Source organism: Vanacampus margaritifer, chromosome 14, assembly GCF_051991255.1.
Source record: "Vanacampus margaritifer isolate UIUO_Vmar chromosome 14, RoL_Vmar_1.0, whole genome shotgun sequence".
NCBI lineage: Eukaryota > Metazoa > Chordata > Actinopteri > Syngnathiformes > Syngnathidae > Vanacampus > Vanacampus margaritifer.
In genome coordinates, this window is record NC_135445.1 from 14,709,891 (window position 1) to 14,726,616 (window position 16,726).

At 38.4% G+C, this 16,726-nt stretch overlaps 1 protein-coding gene across 1 annotated transcript; it reads left to right on the top strand.

Annotated features, from left to right (window-relative positions):
• Positions 1-1,756: 1,756 nt before the first annotated feature.
• LOC144063749 (uncharacterized) lies at positions 1,757-6,909 on the top strand. Its single transcript, XM_077585586.1, has 2 exons — positions 1,757-2,185; positions 4,458-6,909. Exons 1-2 carry the CDS (start codon positions 2,062-2,064, stop codon positions 5,879-5,881), a joined length of 1,548 nt encoding a protein of 515 aa, XP_077441712.1. The 5' UTR covers positions 1,757-2,061; the 3' UTR covers positions 5,882-6,909.
• Positions 6,910-16,726: the final 9,817 nt, after the last annotated feature.

Sequence of the window (16,726 nt, forward strand, 5' to 3'; positions counted from 1 at the left end):
TAAAGATATTAATTGCCCATGTGAAATAATGAAGTTGTCACATTAATTATAGACAAATTATTATTTTCTTACTGTTGAAAATGGCTCAATGAGTCACGTAAACTCGGGAGTCACACCAAAAATTGATGTATCTTGTGGTATTAGACAAGGATGTCAAATTTCACAGAAATTATTCATATTATGTACACAATTAATGACCTATCTTATCATAAATAATCAAGAGTATGAGGGCATAAAAGTTTAAAATAAAGAATTTAAAGTCAGTGAGGTTGCCGATGACACTGTAATATTTTTAAATGATAAAGCAATGCTCCAAAAGACCTTAAATGTTATCTCTAAGTTTTCTCAGGCATCAGGCCTTCAACTTAGCCTTAAAAAACATGAACTATTACCACTCTATGATTGTTTGGACACAAGCTTCGAATCCATTCCGGTAAAGACTGAAATTAAATATTTGGGCATAAACATTACGAGAGATGTAGAATTAAGAGAATCTAAAAATATAAAAGAAAAAAATACTAAGAGATCTGACCATTAATCCATTTTATCCTGTCTCAACTTTTGTGGTTGAAAGCCACGTAGATTTAATGTAGCAATTTTTTGAAGGAGTGATGTTATTTAGGGTGTAAGCTTCTCATCCAGACGTTTGTCTTTGTTTTTTAACCTTGGAGAACCCACGGGGTCAAATTTGGCCCTTATAAATTCTGCTACTCAAATAACAAAGACCTTTTTTTTTCCAGTCCAGAGTGCCACTGCTGACCCCTGCATGGGGCCATCTAGTGGATGAATATTGCACTTACACGAACCAGAGTGGTGGTGACAAGATGGCTAAAATGCAACAAATAAAACGAAAAAAATATATTGTTCAATGTAGCTGTGTATTTGATTGATTATTTTCTTAAATTCTAAATAGTTTACTGACAGTTTTTGTTATTCAGATTTTTCGAAATGATACCCCTAAATCCCAAAGGGTCAAATTTCGCCCTAATCCTAACCCTACAAGTTTTAATTAAAGCTTCTCACTTTGTTCCCAATTCTTGTCTCCCCCAGTCTTTCTCCCTGCATTTGGGTCCACCCTCTCCAACGCACCCCTTATGACAATTTTATGATTTTGATGGAAGTGTGAACATCCATAACAGTGAAAGTAAACTTACAAAGGATGATGTGAACTTTTTGAAATTGCCAATTTCTCCTAAAATAAAAGAAATTTTACATTTTTCATCTGTTGAAAAAGTGGCTTGGGTTTGCGGTGGAGGAAACAACAGATTTTTCTCTTGTAAATTAATACAAAGGAATTTTGGAAGAATGTAACATTATGGATGCAAATTAAATTGGATAAAGTACCAAAACTAAATTTGGACCACCTTTTTTAAGGTTTGAATAATGTACCAATCGAAGGAAGGAGACTTTGCAATATAATAATGATGGCTTATGGGTAAATTCCATATTCACAAATGTAAATGGCAAAATAGAAAGCCATCCATTGTTCTGTTTAATTGAGAGTCACATTTTTCTTATTTGACAATCTTGAAAGACTTGAATACGGACTATCAGACGCTTTGTGAAGAGGGCTTAAATTATTTATGTTTTTGATATGTAAGACTGAACATAGTTGGCTTGTAGAAGTGTCTGCTTTCTTTTTTGGTGTTTTTATGTTTTTGTTTGCAACACAAATGTTATTTCCCAGCGAGCTTGTGTATTGTTTTCGTGTTAAAAAAAAAGTTGGCCGTCCAAAGATTGCCGACATGCTGCGCATGCGCGCCGCAGAGGGTGCTTTGCAAATACCCTTCCGCATTCGTCCTGGCTTCTGAGCGCTTCATCAATTCACGCCTCGACACAGTACGATCGTCACTACTTTACTGGACAAAAAACATTGTTCTTTAAGATTTCGTGGTCGGGTACACTCGTCTTGATGTACGGTGAAGCTTCGCGGCCGGGTCTAGCGTATGCTATCTTAGCTTAGCATAGTTTGCTCGCTGCTAACAAAGAGACGCAATTTTGATTAAGTCATTGCAAATCAGAAGTCGTGTGAGCGTCAAGTTTTGTGATTGTCGTGTGACAATGTGTGCAAGAAGGACAGCGGAATACGAGAAGGAACTTTGTGGACCAAAAGAGGAGAAGCAACGACAAAGTCAAAGAGTGGACGCTGTTAGCAAGAAGCCTCAAACTGGGTTTCAGAGAGCAGGTTTGTTCAGTTCTTGATCATACTTCTTAAATACATTTTATTTATTTATCTAACGGACTGTGTCCGAATGTGCACCCGACTCCCTTTATAGTGCCCTACTGAGGGGTCACGCCATTTTTTTTTGTAGTGGTTTGGGTATGTCCAGGGAGCGAAAATGTAGGGCACTCCTTTACTTAAACATTTATTACTAGGCGGCTAACATACATAAAGTGTCTCTTTGGATCCACAAACCTGCATTGAGTGCATCGGTGTAGAATAGATGGAAGCTAATTCATGTTTCGCTTCACTCCTACCTCTGCTTGCGTCTAAACTGCCTTTCTGGGCCATCCCAGTTCACATCTAATCCAATTGTTATTTCTACTCTTAGAGTTTGGTCTCAGTTTCGAAATAATTGTGAACTTAAAGGTATGTCCAATCTTTGCCCTATTAATAACACCCATCTCTTTCCACCTTCCAAAAATGGATAATGTTTCTTTCTTTCTTTTGGCAGAGTTTAAATCTTGTCAGATTAAAAAAATCTTTACATTAATAATCTCTTTGCTATTTTTACTGATCTCTGTGAGAAATATAGTAATCCTAACTCTCATTTATTTCATTACTTCTAGGTCCGGAATTTTGTTCACAGTGTTTCCTCTAGGATTTTTTTCAGCAGCGGGGGCAGGCCAATTTTGGGTTTTGAAAAAATATATATATATCACGTCGTGCCCGAAGTGGCGGGGTGACAGAAATTAATTTGTCAAGGGAGGGGGGGTCGGCGGTGTCTGCAGGGCTCTACTATAAATTTTAAACTATTTTTTTCAATTGGTTGCATTGCACAAGATTTGGTCGCACCATTTTTGGCGAGGTGCCGCATGGCCATATTTGCTGATGTACAATCGTCTCAATTTGCATACCGTAGATTCATATGACGTAAAGATACGACAAGATATGACAATGACTCAAGATATATTTGCAAGATATTTTACTGTAACAAGAACTGTCTGCAACAAGCAGCGGCTGGCAAAACAAGTCAATTATTTTATATAACTTTAAAAGAAAACATTGAGGGGGAAAATGCTTTTCTTTTATGTGAAATGTGAACATTATTTTGTGTTGGGTCGAGCTCTTATAGTGAGGCCTTCCAACCATCTGCCCCTTGGGAAAACCACACAATTGACAGCTCAGATGACTGGTGAAAATAAAACTGCTATACTATGACTAAATATTATTCTTATTTAGTATTTGCCTGCTGTTGAAAGGGGACTAATGTAAAGTCACCCCAGTTTTTGGTGGTGAATGTTATAAGAATCCCGTTTAGAGATAGTATTAAAGCGTGATCATGTCAAATTGGACATTGTGAAAGCCAAGTTGGCGATAATATCGATGATCGACTACAGGAGGTAGCTGTGGCCAAACTTAGTGTGAGTGGTAAATTGCGTTTTTTTTTATGCGTTAATTTTTCCAGATTAATCACAGTTGTTAAGGCGTTATTGTTGACAGGCCTTAAATGTATGTATGTATGTATGTATGTATTAGTGATGCACCGAATATTCGGCCACTGAAAAATTTAGGCCAAAAATATGCATTTTTGGCATTCGGCTGAAATAAAATTAAAGCCGAAAGGATTTGGCCGAAAGAGGATGTTGTTATTTATTGTGCTTGGTTAAAATGCCAGTGCTAAATAAATATTTTATAATAATATTATAATTTTAAATAATTATATTGATTGACCAGTCAGAGCTGTTCACGGCAAAATAACGCTAGCTGGTGTGGTCATGGCATAATATCCACTGCCTATTAGATAATACTAGATATGGATGCATGTGATGGTGTCACTGTCACCTGGGGCTGCCACAAATGATTATTTTGCTAGTTGACTAATCACCAACAGTAGTCGTGATTAAGAGACTAAATGGAACATATGTAAATAGCAGCATATTGCACCAACAAGCAGCTTCTCTTTTTAAAACATCATTATTTTACATTTTGGATTTTTTAAAAGTATGTACAAATTAATGAGGAAGACAATTAAGATTGCAAGATTACATTGAACTTTGATTAGATTTTGCAGCTTGTACCATAAGTTTTGACTTGATAGACCCCCCCCCGCCCCCCTTTAATATCCAGAACAATCAGTGTTACAGGCGTGACGAGTTTGTGTTCTGTGATTTCCACAACTAAATACGGACAAACCGTAATATTTGCCCATTTGATCATCTTAAATATAAAAGACGCAACACCAAAGTCACAACGAACTGACTTTACAAAACTATGTGTGTCTTGTGTCCTGCAGACATCAGTGTAAAATATCTTCCTGAGCGGCAAGAGTCAACGTTCCCTGGCGTGAAAAAGGAGGAGGACTTTGAGCCTATTCAAGTTAAAGAAGAGGAGCTGCCGCAGCCTCCCAACATAAGAAAGGAGAAGCTGCCACCATATATCAAAGAGGAGGAGGATTTCATAGAGCTTCCTGTGACTGGTGTCCATTTGAAAACTGAAGATGAAGGTCAATATGAAGAGAACAAAGGGGCGAAGTCTCCAAGCAGCAGCTCAAGTCAACACAAGACAACAGAAATTGTTGGCGAGCACTCTGCAGACAGCTGGTTAGCTCCAATGTCAGATGGTGACGACTCGTCACACTCACCTTACACTGATGACGACGAACAGTCTGAAGGTGATGTGACATGTCACACTGATAGCAAATGTTGGAATTGTTCTCAGTGTGGGAAAACTTTTGGCTACAAGTCTCAATTGAGAAGACATGTGATTAGCCATACTGGTGACAAACCTTTTGCCTGCTTAATTTGTGGTAAAAAATTCACTTACAATGCAAGCTTGCAAATACACGCAAGAAGTCACACTGGTGAGAAGCCTTTTGTCTGCTCAGATTGTGGTCAAACATTTGCTCACAGTTCAAGTTTAAAAGTACACACAAGAAGCCACACTGGTGAGAAACCTTTTGCCTGCTCTGTTTGTGGTCAAACATTCGCTCACAGTTCAAGTTTGAAAGTACACATAAGAAGCCACACTGGTGAGAAGCCTTTTGCTTGCTCTGTTTGTGAACAAAAATTCACTATGAAAGGACAGTTAAAAGAACATGTAAGAACACACACTGGTGAGAAACCTTATGCCTGCTCAGTTTGTGAACAAAAATTCACTCGGAAAGGACAGTTAAATGTACATGTAAGAACACACACTGGTGAGAAACCTTTTGCCTGCTCATTTTGTGGTAAAAAATTCACTCACAATGCAAGCTTGAAAATACACATAAGAAACCACACTGGTGAAAAACCTTTTTCCTGTTCAGTTTGCAATGAACAATTCTCATATAAATCTAGCTTAAAAAGACACACAACAACACACACTGTAGCTAAGCGGTTTTCATGCACAATTTGTGATGAAAGATTCACTCAAGTGCATCTTTTAAGAACCCACACAAGATCGCACACTACACTTTTTGTCTGCTCAGTTTGTGGTCAAAAGTTCTCTTGTAAGGAAAGCTTAATTGATCACACAAAAACACACACTGTTGAAAAACCTCGCGAGTGTGAGTGCTCAGTTTGTGAACAATGGTTCTCTGATGAGTTAAGCTTAAGAAGACATGCAAAAACACACACTGGTGAGAAACCCTTTGCTTGCTCAGTTTGTGGTCAATGTTTCACATTTAAGGGAAGCTTAAAAGCACATATAACAACACACAGCGGTATAACTTCAGTGTGAAAGTTTGGGGGGGGACAAATGTTTTTTCTGGTACACCCAAAACTGTTTGGTGCATCATTCTGGTGTACTTTGCCTGTCAACACAACTATGTATAAAACAGCAGCTTAGAGAAGTGAATTCTCAAAAGTGTATTATCCTTAGAGTGCAGCGGTGTCTCACTCATTTTTTCATGGGCCACATCATTTTCCTGTCAAGGACCTTACACGCTACAGAAACATCACTTCACCATGTTATTTCATGTACAAAATTGCCCTGGCAATTCATTGTAATATACTGTATATTGTAACAACAAATTGTATTAGAGATCAGTTGGAATTGGCTGGCGAAATTCATCGACAACATTGTAGGCAATATCCTTATTGGCATTTTTTTAAACCTATTTTCTTGTTGGAAGGTCCCTATGACAGATGCCTATGTAATCTATTATGATATGGGGCTCACTTTTAGTCTAGCCTCCTTGTCAATCAATGGTTGACAAATGTGATCTTCTTCTTTTAGGACAGTCTTCTCCTATTTAAGGATTTTTTTTTCCGACCTCCTGCTCATCATCCACCAAGTCCCTCTCTCACACGCACTTTTCTTCCTCTGACTTCTTCCATTTTGGTTGAAAGCAGGTGAACTTACCTGTTGCATTTTTATAGCATTCAAACCTGATTGGCTCGTCTACATTAAAGCAATCGTGTTGAAATAGCTCAAGTACGAGTTCAATCACCTGGCTCATGCGTGTGGTGATTTGTCAGTCAGTGCTTTGGAATTGCAAGGAAGTCACATTATGACATACTTCTGTCTCAAATGTATAAACGTGTTTTACAAATTGTGTGTATTGTTCTGCAAAAAAATGTTTAGCTGACTATGTTTTACAGTGGTGAAAATATGGTCCATTATTTTGCTCCTTCAGTGTAAGATGTTGATAATATGTAATTATTTTGTTTTTAGTGTTTAGTCAATCATAAAAAACTGTAACTAGGTTTATGTCCACTTAGGTGTGATTTATTGTTTGATTAAAGTAAGGTATCAAACCTACCATACCATGTGGTTTTGCTTTTCAGCTTGCTAGCAATGTGACAAATATATTTGTTATTGTTAATAAATCTGAATCAAAGAAAATACAAAGCAAACACGAACTTATATTATCATGAAACTGTGTGTGTGTGTGTGCGCGCATGTCGCGTGCGCGAGATCACTGGCGTGTTAAAATTTAAAGAAACCCTCAAAAAACAACGTGAACTTAATGTATTTCGGATAGCCGATAGCCCATACACGACTGCAAGTCGTTGAAGCCACAGGGCGGCCATTTTACTCCTATCTCGCGAGCAGACTACTGTATACGTATACGTATAGATTTAACATTTACAGCTCGCTATTTTTTTCATAACAAGTGGACGGTATGTTTGTGCAGCACATACCGTCGACTTGTTAAAAAATAGCGAGCGGGTGTTCACAGCAGCACATTTTTTTCTGTTCTTGCTCAGTTCCTTAGAACCCAATGTTAGATTTGGCAGAGGCATCTTTTGTTGAATTACAGGTATAATTCTTTAATAAAAAAATATATACAAGTTTCCTCCTGTAAACATAATTAAGCATATGATTTATACATGTATTTAAGGCAAGTTGTAAAATGTCTGAAGTCCTCTATATATGTTTAACAAATTTAAAACATCATAAATCATGCTGTTTCTACTAGTTAGGGCCTACTGTCTCAAATGTTGTCTAATTTCAAAACTTAAATTTTTAAGATATTATGTCTAAGTAGTAATGAGGTGGCCTGGCGGTTTCAAAAGTCTTGGCCTATCGGCTATCCAGTAATACATACAGATCAGTGATTTGGACTGACACACGGTTTTCTTCACGTAGTCAGACGCCCTCCACTCCGCTAAAGACATTCTTTCCTATTTCGTGCTGAAAGGACTGCAGCTTCACACAGGACGTCCATCACTAATGTGAAGACGACATCACTTATTAAATCTACGTTTTTGATAAACTCGTCTCATGGCGTGTTGATGCTTCTCGGCTTAGTTAGCCTAGCTTAATTTAGCCTGCTAGCGGCTAGCCGCTAACAAAGATAAGCACACAACACGTTATCAAGCAAAGATCAAAAAGGGATTTATTGGGATTATTGGTTGAAAATGAGTGCAAAGGCGACACCAAAGAACGAGGAGTGACTGGCTGACAGTGACCCAGAACTTTAGCTGAGTGGCAAGTGTTGAGCTGCCTCACCGGAGTCAATGGGTACGAACCCCACTCGAAGTGCAGAAAAAAGAAAAGAAAAAAAGATTGCAGAGCAAAAAATGTAAGACTTCAAAAGAGTAATGTTTTGTTTTTTTTCCTACCCATACAGAGGTGGTATATGTTAAAATAGTTTGAATGTATGGCATCTTGTATCTGAGTATCAAGTATCTCCAGGTCAGCCTGAGTGTCCTCTTTTTTTGGGAAATGAAAATATGGTCACCCAAGGATATGTTGTACACTCTCGCCTGCCAACACAAATTTGTAATTGGTGTGGCCTGCCTACCCAATCCTAGAGCTCACTGCACGTCACTGGTTGATCGCAGCAGCTCCCGGGGTCGTTGTGCACACCGGAGGAGAGGGGCGTCGCTTGGTGTACAACATTTAAATGGGTCGAAAAAAAGACAGAACTGCCGTGTACTGCAGTACAGGTGAGCCACAATTTCTCCTGCAGCGCCTTCCCTTTATAAGAGCCCCTCGAACTGTCCCACTTTTTTTTTTGGGTATGTGGGTGAGTATGTATATGTGCGTGCCTGCGAGTGTGTGTGTATTCATTAGTTCACCTAAAACCTATTAAAAAAAATCCCATACCGTTCACCTAAACCGAACACTTCCAGTTTTTTACCGGCATCCCGGTGGCCGTGCTAAATACTTTAGCTAATGTTAGTGTATTAAAGGCTACTGAATCCCACCCTGGATTCCTGTCTCTTCCTGCCTGTGCTCTGACCGGCTCACCGTCGTGTTTCCAGTAAGCTCCATGAAAGAATCAGCTCCTTCCTTTTATCTCCATAACAAAGTGGTCCTTCGAGCCGGATTTGCTGTATTTATGATGGATCCAGTGGAGGAGATGGATCCTGCTGTGAGACCGAAGCGACGAACCCGGCCTCCTGCCCTACAAGACTATGAAGGGGATTATGTAGGATATCAGCCACGAGAGTATCCAGCCCCATTCCGGACACCTCACCGAAGCTTTTATGGGAATGCTGCTCACATGGAGACTCCTCAGCTAGCTTTTTTAAAAGCCATTGCTAATCTGGAATTAGGGTTTTATAAAGCAGGAAATAATGGACAGTAATATAAATGTTTTCTGACAAAACTAACAAAATTCCTGCATGGCTGACATTCATCCAGTCTACTAGAAAAACAAAAATGATTGAGTTTGATTGAGGAGTAGGAGCGCCGATTGCTCTGCCCTTCCTTCGGTACGAGTTCCCCAAAATGTTATTGAGAAGGTATGCCAAAATTATTTCGTTCCCCTCAGTGTCCTCTAACTCATTTGACTCATTGTAGCACCCTATAATGTCATAATTTCCTGAATATGTAATAAAATTGATACATAACTTAAAAAAAATTAAAAACAAGAGCTGTCCAAATTAATTGATTATCAAATGGATAAACAACTATTTTAATAATCGAGTCATCGTTTGGAGCCATTTGTTAATTTAAAATCCAAATCCTCTGATTTCAGCATATCAGCAGTAATTGTTCACTGATTTATGTAGTCTTTCATGAAAGAAGACTGATTATCTTGTGTGTTTTAATAAAAAATAACGACTTTTGCAAACATATGTTTTTACTTTGGAAAACAAAGACTGAACCGGTAACATAGTACATGACCCCCCCCCCCTTTTTTTTTTTTTAAATCACTATACGAATATGAAGTACGAAATAACCACCAATCACTGGTTAATAAACATGGGGGAAATGTTTTTGTAATACAGTACACTTTAATGCAAAATTAGAATGAATCTCATTAAACTTTATGGTCGTTATATTGATGGTCTTCTGATCATATTGACAGGATCAGGATCAGAACAAGAATTACTTCAATTTCTTAGTTGAACAGCACTAATTGTAGCATAAAACTTACTTTGGAATACAGTCCAAAATTATTGGGCAGCTAACATATAGCTTTTGTTTTGGATGTGCGAAAAGCTGGACTTGCTGCCAGGATGGGTAGATCTGGATAGGAGACTGTCATGACTGCCATTTTTGTTGCGTTCAACTTTTGTGCTCACAACTCCCACTTCCACTCTCACGTGTAGTTGGCTGTCCTGTAGTGTTAACTTCTTTAAAGGGATTATTTGAACCATCGAGAACTGATCTACTGTAGTGTTCCGGGTCTGGTACGACAAGGGGATAAGGTCAGTTAACGAGCTGTATGTAGACAATGTTTTGTTCATCTGAACAACTTTCCAATACATTTACTTCCAATCCCATTACTTCCTCTTCACCCTACACCCTTTGTCTCTATAAATCTGCCCCCTCCCCCTTCTACTTCTTTGGGAAGATGAAGAAAAAGAAACCCTCTCGGAATTGGGAACGTACTAAACCCGCTACGTCATCACTTCGAGACGCGTTGGTTGTGACGTCAGCAGACGCGAAAACTGTTTATTCTCTTCCACCATGCCGTCTTCCAGAAATGTGTGCATTACTTTGTTGAGCCAAATGATCATTTATCTTTGTAAGGAAAGTGTCCAATTTTGCTTTTTATTATTATTAACATCTAATATAAAGCATATGAAAAAAAAGCACTGAGTGAGCTGAAATTTCACCCAATTGTCCAAAACATGTTGAAGTTCAAAATGGCACCGTCCAAAATTTGTGAAAATGAGTCACTATAACATAATTTAGCAGTAATAAATTAAATAATGCATTTGTTTGTACGGACTGGCGTCAAGTTGTATTTTACAATTTTTTAAATGTGCAGAAGTTCGCAAGTTACCTCATGTTAAAAATTAGATACCTCTTAATATGAAAAGAACACGATTATGGTTCGCTTCCAGTAAAGTAGCGTCATTACACAATGTGCATTCGTATGCAACTTAACAAAATAAAAACATTCAACGCTGAGCAAAGGAGTCACTGTAACCAATTTAGCAGTAATACATTAAATAAGAATGCATATATTTTTAGTGACTGGGGTCATTTTGTAGCTCCAAATTGACACTTTTTAGATGACCCCAAAAATTGTAAAATTGGCACCCATGTGTGTGGAATGACCAATAGACAAGTATTCATTTTTGAATAATAAATATGACCAAATTGTGGCTTAGGCTTGGGGCTGACACCAGCAATACAGACACTTTTCAAAACAATTAGAATAGAATTTTCCGTGATAGTCAAATTTTTTGAAAAGGGTCCGTATGCCATATTCACGACCATAACACAGGTTCATTCATATATATATATTTACATTTTTTCTAGTTCAGATTCAGAAACACCTCTTTGTAAAAAGAGCAGTTTGTCAAAATAACATTTTATTTCAAAAACACTTTCAAACACAAATATTTACATTTTTTGGACCATGTGTTTAAAGAGTGGCAAAAATCTATTAAGTCTCTCTTCATGACTTTTGCGTGCCTCTGCGCGCTACTTTCGGTATTCGTCATGCAATTTTTGTTTCTGCTCAAGCGCTGTTTTGTGTCACTGGTCTTTTTTTTTCTGCTTCTTTTAGGAACTCTATGATATCAACCTTTCTTTTTTTGGGTCTTGGGGTTGAAGCTCTATCTTCTGGTGTATCCGTGGCAGATGATGATTCCTGCAAAAGAGACATTGAGAATCGATGGGATTTAACTACTAATTCGTAAATAGCGAGGAATGGTGTGCTGAACCCATAAGAGAGTGATAGATGTGGACAACAGTACTAAAATGTATTGCCTTGGTAAAGCAGGAGTGCTGTTAAATTAATTTAATTTTTTTTATAAATTGTATTTAGGTCACAGAAATGCCTGAACATAGAATGAACGATTGAATGTATAATACAATGATCTCACCATGCTGGTTGAGGGAACCTCTAGCGATGCCACCAGGGCACGATTTATGGCCTTTGACCCAGCGCCTTGTGCATTTTTTCGTAATACTGCCAGGTTGCTACAGTATTTTCCCCGCCACCGGTCCCTGAGCCAGTTTTGGGGGTTCGAATGTTTGTCAAAAGACACCAAAAAAATAGTGAAATTCATAAAATTTCTAAATTAATTTCAGATTGCATTTGATAGAGCAGGAAAACTACCTTGTATGTTTGTTTGAGGTTTTCCCTCACTCCCACATTTTTTGGGCACAGAACTTTGATTTTAAAAAGTTCTGGTCATTCTCCAACCTGAACCTGTTGAGGATTTTGGTTTCCTCTGGGGTCCCTGCGCAGAAAAAAAAACACGTGTCCGATAAATTGTTGTTTATTGCGGTACGTTTTTACGTTTTTTTTTTACAGAGTGTTTCTTGGCTACAGTGACAACAGCCAAAGGACTTCAATAATTACTGCATTGCATAATTCATTCGACAACTACACCATGAAAAGTGATGCCACAGTAGTCAGACGCAAGACTAGCCACTTTGCACCAGTGTTGCTGGTTTTACAGCGTGCCTGCTCTATAGCAAGCGTTAACCAACAAATTATGGCCAATTATACCAAACAATTGTATATCTAATGAAATATCATTGGTATGAACTAGTTTCCTCAGTGTCCCTGTGGGTCGTGGGGGCGAACCACATGTTCGAAAAGTTGTTGGGTTATTAATTAACGGTACCTTTTTATGTTGGCCAACGGACTTCACTAATTACTATATTACATGACTGATTAGATAACTAATCAATGAACAATGGATGCAACAGAATTCAGATGCAGCCTAGCATTAGCATCAGTGTTGCTATTGTTCGGTCCGTTGGCGTGCATGCTGTATTCTAGCGTTTATCAACAACTTTAAAAACACGGCCAGTTGCACCAAACTACAGCATATCGAATGAAATTTCGAGTGTCATTGGTATTAATTTGTCGCTGCATTCAGGAGCAACAATAGCGTCATTGTACAGGTACAAGTGCGGCACCAGCTCTTATAGCGAGCGTTTAGCTAACACATAATTGTACCAAAGTATAGAACACTCGATAAAACCACTATCATCACGATGAAACTCAAATATTACAGTACTTACATTTATGCGGTTTCCGCTTTTTGTTGTTTTCTGCTGTAGCTGTAGCTTCTGCCATTGTGAGCGAGGGGGCGTAAGGTCGAGGTTGGGAGCTATCTTGGTTTAAAGGGCGCTGCGACCCATGTTTGTGACCCTCTCCCTACAATTTATGTAGAATTGGGAAACTACTTTGTCTTCGTGAACGCGCATTCCGAAGATGGAGGGACGAGAAGAGGGGAAAGGGGCGGTATTGGGATTTAGCCTTAATCTTCTAAATAGAAAACATTTCAGTCATAAATGGTCAAATAAAAAGGCTTTTGTAAAGATATTTTTGACCAAATTGTTACAGAGAGCAACTCTTTTTAATCGCCTTCTCGTCTCTCATGTGTGCCAGCAATTTCTTTCCAAGAGTTCTTGATGACATTTTGATTGCAGTGGTCTTTATAAGATGAATCGTACATAGTTATGCCTATGTGCGACGAGCATACCTACAAACCTCAGCCAGTAGTAGCTCTTGGTCGTCCACCATGTTTTTCTGCTGAAATTTCAACAGGTACGCAGCGAAAAACAATTTGGCCCAAACGGACACAGTGCGGAGGGCCGTTGTAGTTGAAATGACGTAATTTTGTTGCACGGAGCCATGTGGACTTTGCAGACGCGACACCCATAAACAAAGCTTTCACTCACCCTTGTTTTCATCTTCACTCTTTAAACAGGCAAAGGTCAAAGACGACTTGCTGATATCCTCCTCTTTCTCTTTGGTTTTGTCTGTGTTTGTAAACACAACCGTTTGTGTTTGTAAACAACTAATTCAAAACTGGGGGGGGGGGTGAGGACAGAATCAACACCGCATTAACAGAAGAGGTGTTGATTGAAAAAAAGATTTCATGTGTATTCATCCAATGTTAATTAAGTGTTTATTTCTGAGTGAAAACGAAAGACCTCACCTTTAATGTGAGGGAATTCTGTCTCCTGTTGCTGAAGATGAAGATATGTTTCACTGATGTCTGCAGGACACAAGAACACAAAACACATTTGGTTTGTTTCAGTCAAATCTCAAGTGGTGAAAGTAGCAGCAATTCACAAAAAAATAAAATAAATGCTGCTTGAAGGTTTGGAAGTCTTTTCCAACGCATTGTGCTGTGCAAAAACAAGGATGTGCATTTAAAACAGTTTATTTGACATCACTTGAAAATCTTAAAGAAAAAAAAACACCCACAAAAATTAGTTAATCAGTTTGTTTTTTCTAGATTAACGACAAAAAAATGGACTTAAGCAATAAATCAATCATCTATTTGATAAACCATTAAATGGGGTACTGAGTGTTCTTTTTGATTAAGTTGACAATGCTTGGTGTTGGTTCATTCCACAATTTAGTAGACTTAACTGAAACTCCACCACCATGTTCAATTAGATTGTTGTATACCTGTACTTTCAAACTTTGCATGAAATCTTCGAGCATTGAAATGAAGTACCGTACAGAAAAGCCATGAGACTAAATTCAGAGTCACGTAAAAGGTTCACCACAATACACTTTTGTTGTTCCCCGTGAACTGAATGTTAATTTCTCTATTGTTGTTGCAATAATCGGTTTGAGTAAAAAATAAAAAAAATTATACACAAACGGTCAGAAATTCATAGGGAAACAAACCGAATGCTCGTCGTCAAAACTGATTTGGGTGAGCAAATGCTCACATTTGATCGTGTCTGGCATGTGTTCTTTTCACAGATGTCAATAACCCGATCAAGTCCATGTGAAGATGCACTGTTTGTGGCAAATGGTGGTCACACCAGAACCTGACTGGTTTTCTGACCCTCACAGTAATGCAAAACTGTACACTGCAGAATGGCCATCATGCTGTATAATGCTGCTCAGTCGATGTACAACCGACACGGTCATTTTTGGCAAGTCCCGTACAGTAAAAAACAAAAAGAAAAATTGCGGAGCGCCGGAAGCGAGTCGTCCGTTTTGCTGAATGCTTCCTGGGTTAATACAAAACCCCAATTGGAAAACTGAACACAGTTATTGAATTTTCCCACATTTAAAGAAGTAGAAGACGCGATTACTGTACTACATGAAAGACGCAAAGTGGGCCTACTGCCTGATAACGCTGCTAAGGTTTTGGGCAAGGTCGGGATTTTCTGTTGTAAAAAAAAAAAAAAAAAAAAAAAAAAACGAAAACTTCTTAAAGACACGACACAGAAGAGGGTGACGCGAAAAACGAAAACTTCTTAAAGACACGACACAGAAGAGGGTGACGCGAAAAACGAAAACTTCGTAAAGACACGACACAGAAGAGGGTGACGCGAAAAATGAAAACTTCTTAAAGACACGACACAGAAGAGGGTGACGCGATGCAGGATGGAACTTAGCCCAGTGCATGACTCGATCTGACGAATAACCAATCAGAATAGTTCACGGTTAAATAGCGTGAGAGTTGCCGGCCGGTCACGGCAAAAATATCAACTGCCTATATATTATTGTTGGCTAAACATTTTGCACATAATTTATTTTTGAATAAATTAAACCTTTAAGTAAATGTTTGTTGAGTGTAGTACTTCAATTAAAATATATTTCTTTACTATAAGTAAGTAAGAGTACGAATTGTACAAACCTGCTGTGTGGAGCACAACTCGAGGCTCCTCGCAAACATCGTCCAGCCGTTGAAAATGTTGCTCGTTCTCTTCTTTTACTTCAAACTCTTCCTCATCGTGCTTTGATGTCGGTTTTGCACACATTTCCAACCGATAACCCAAACAAATTCGGACTTACTTGATCTTTACTTAACAAAGTGTTGTATGCTTCTTTTGTTAGCGGTTTGCGAGCTAAACTAAGCGAACTAGGCCGAGAAGCATCAACGAATTTACCCGAACCCAAAGACTTAACAAATGATGTCGTAGTGCTGGTCGATGGACGTCCTGTGTTCAGGCTGCAGTCTGTTGAGCGCGGAATCGGAAATAACGAGTTAGCGGTGGGCGTTTGGTTACGTGAAGAAGAACCGTGTACGGAAGTAGATGTGCGGCGGAAATCAGGCAGGAAGCGCCCTGCTGATATGATTGGCTATTGGAAATTGTACAGAGGAGATGGAGCATTGTTATTAAGTCACCGACAGATGTCATCTTTCCTTGTTCCTTGTTAAACAATCGTGTAATACATCTTCCTTTTTGTATAGCAATGTTGTATATATTCTTGCATTTTAATGATCATTTTAAGTCTTGTGACAAATGTTTAGAATTAGCACTTGTGCTAAAACACATAAAGAGACTGAGTAATAGAAATAGACTGTGAAAAAACATTGACTCTTGCTAAGATGGATAAGTGTAAATATGATCCTAAATAAAATACAACTCTTCTAAAATAAGTTATTCCATTTTTCTATACAGTACAGTGGAGCCACAGGTTACAAATGACCACGTTTATGAGCAATTTGGGTTACGCCCAGAATTTTCGTAGAAAAATTGACTGTATTTCCGACAATTTCTGGATTAAAAAAAATATGAAAATATTTTATTTTTTACACACAAACTACAATCTACAGCATGTATGTCATTTACTGATACTGCTAAGTGTTACTAAAGCACAGATGAGCAAATAGATCTGGGCTGTTCTGCTTTTTGCTCGAATAGCCATGACGTGGGGTCCCTCAAGGATCAGTCCTTGGTCCCATTTTGTTCATTCTGTATCTTACCCGTGAGTCAAACGCTTCAGAATGG

Coding starts and splice junctions, on each gene's coding strand:
- LOC144063749 (XM_077585586.1), top strand. CDS start 2,062: ATGTGTGCAAGAAGGACAGCGGAATACGAGAAGGAACTTTGTGGACCA. Junction 2,186..4,457: donor AACTGGGTTTCAGAGAGCAG/GTTTGTTCAGTT, acceptor TGTGTCCTGCAG/ACATCAGTGTAAAATATCTT.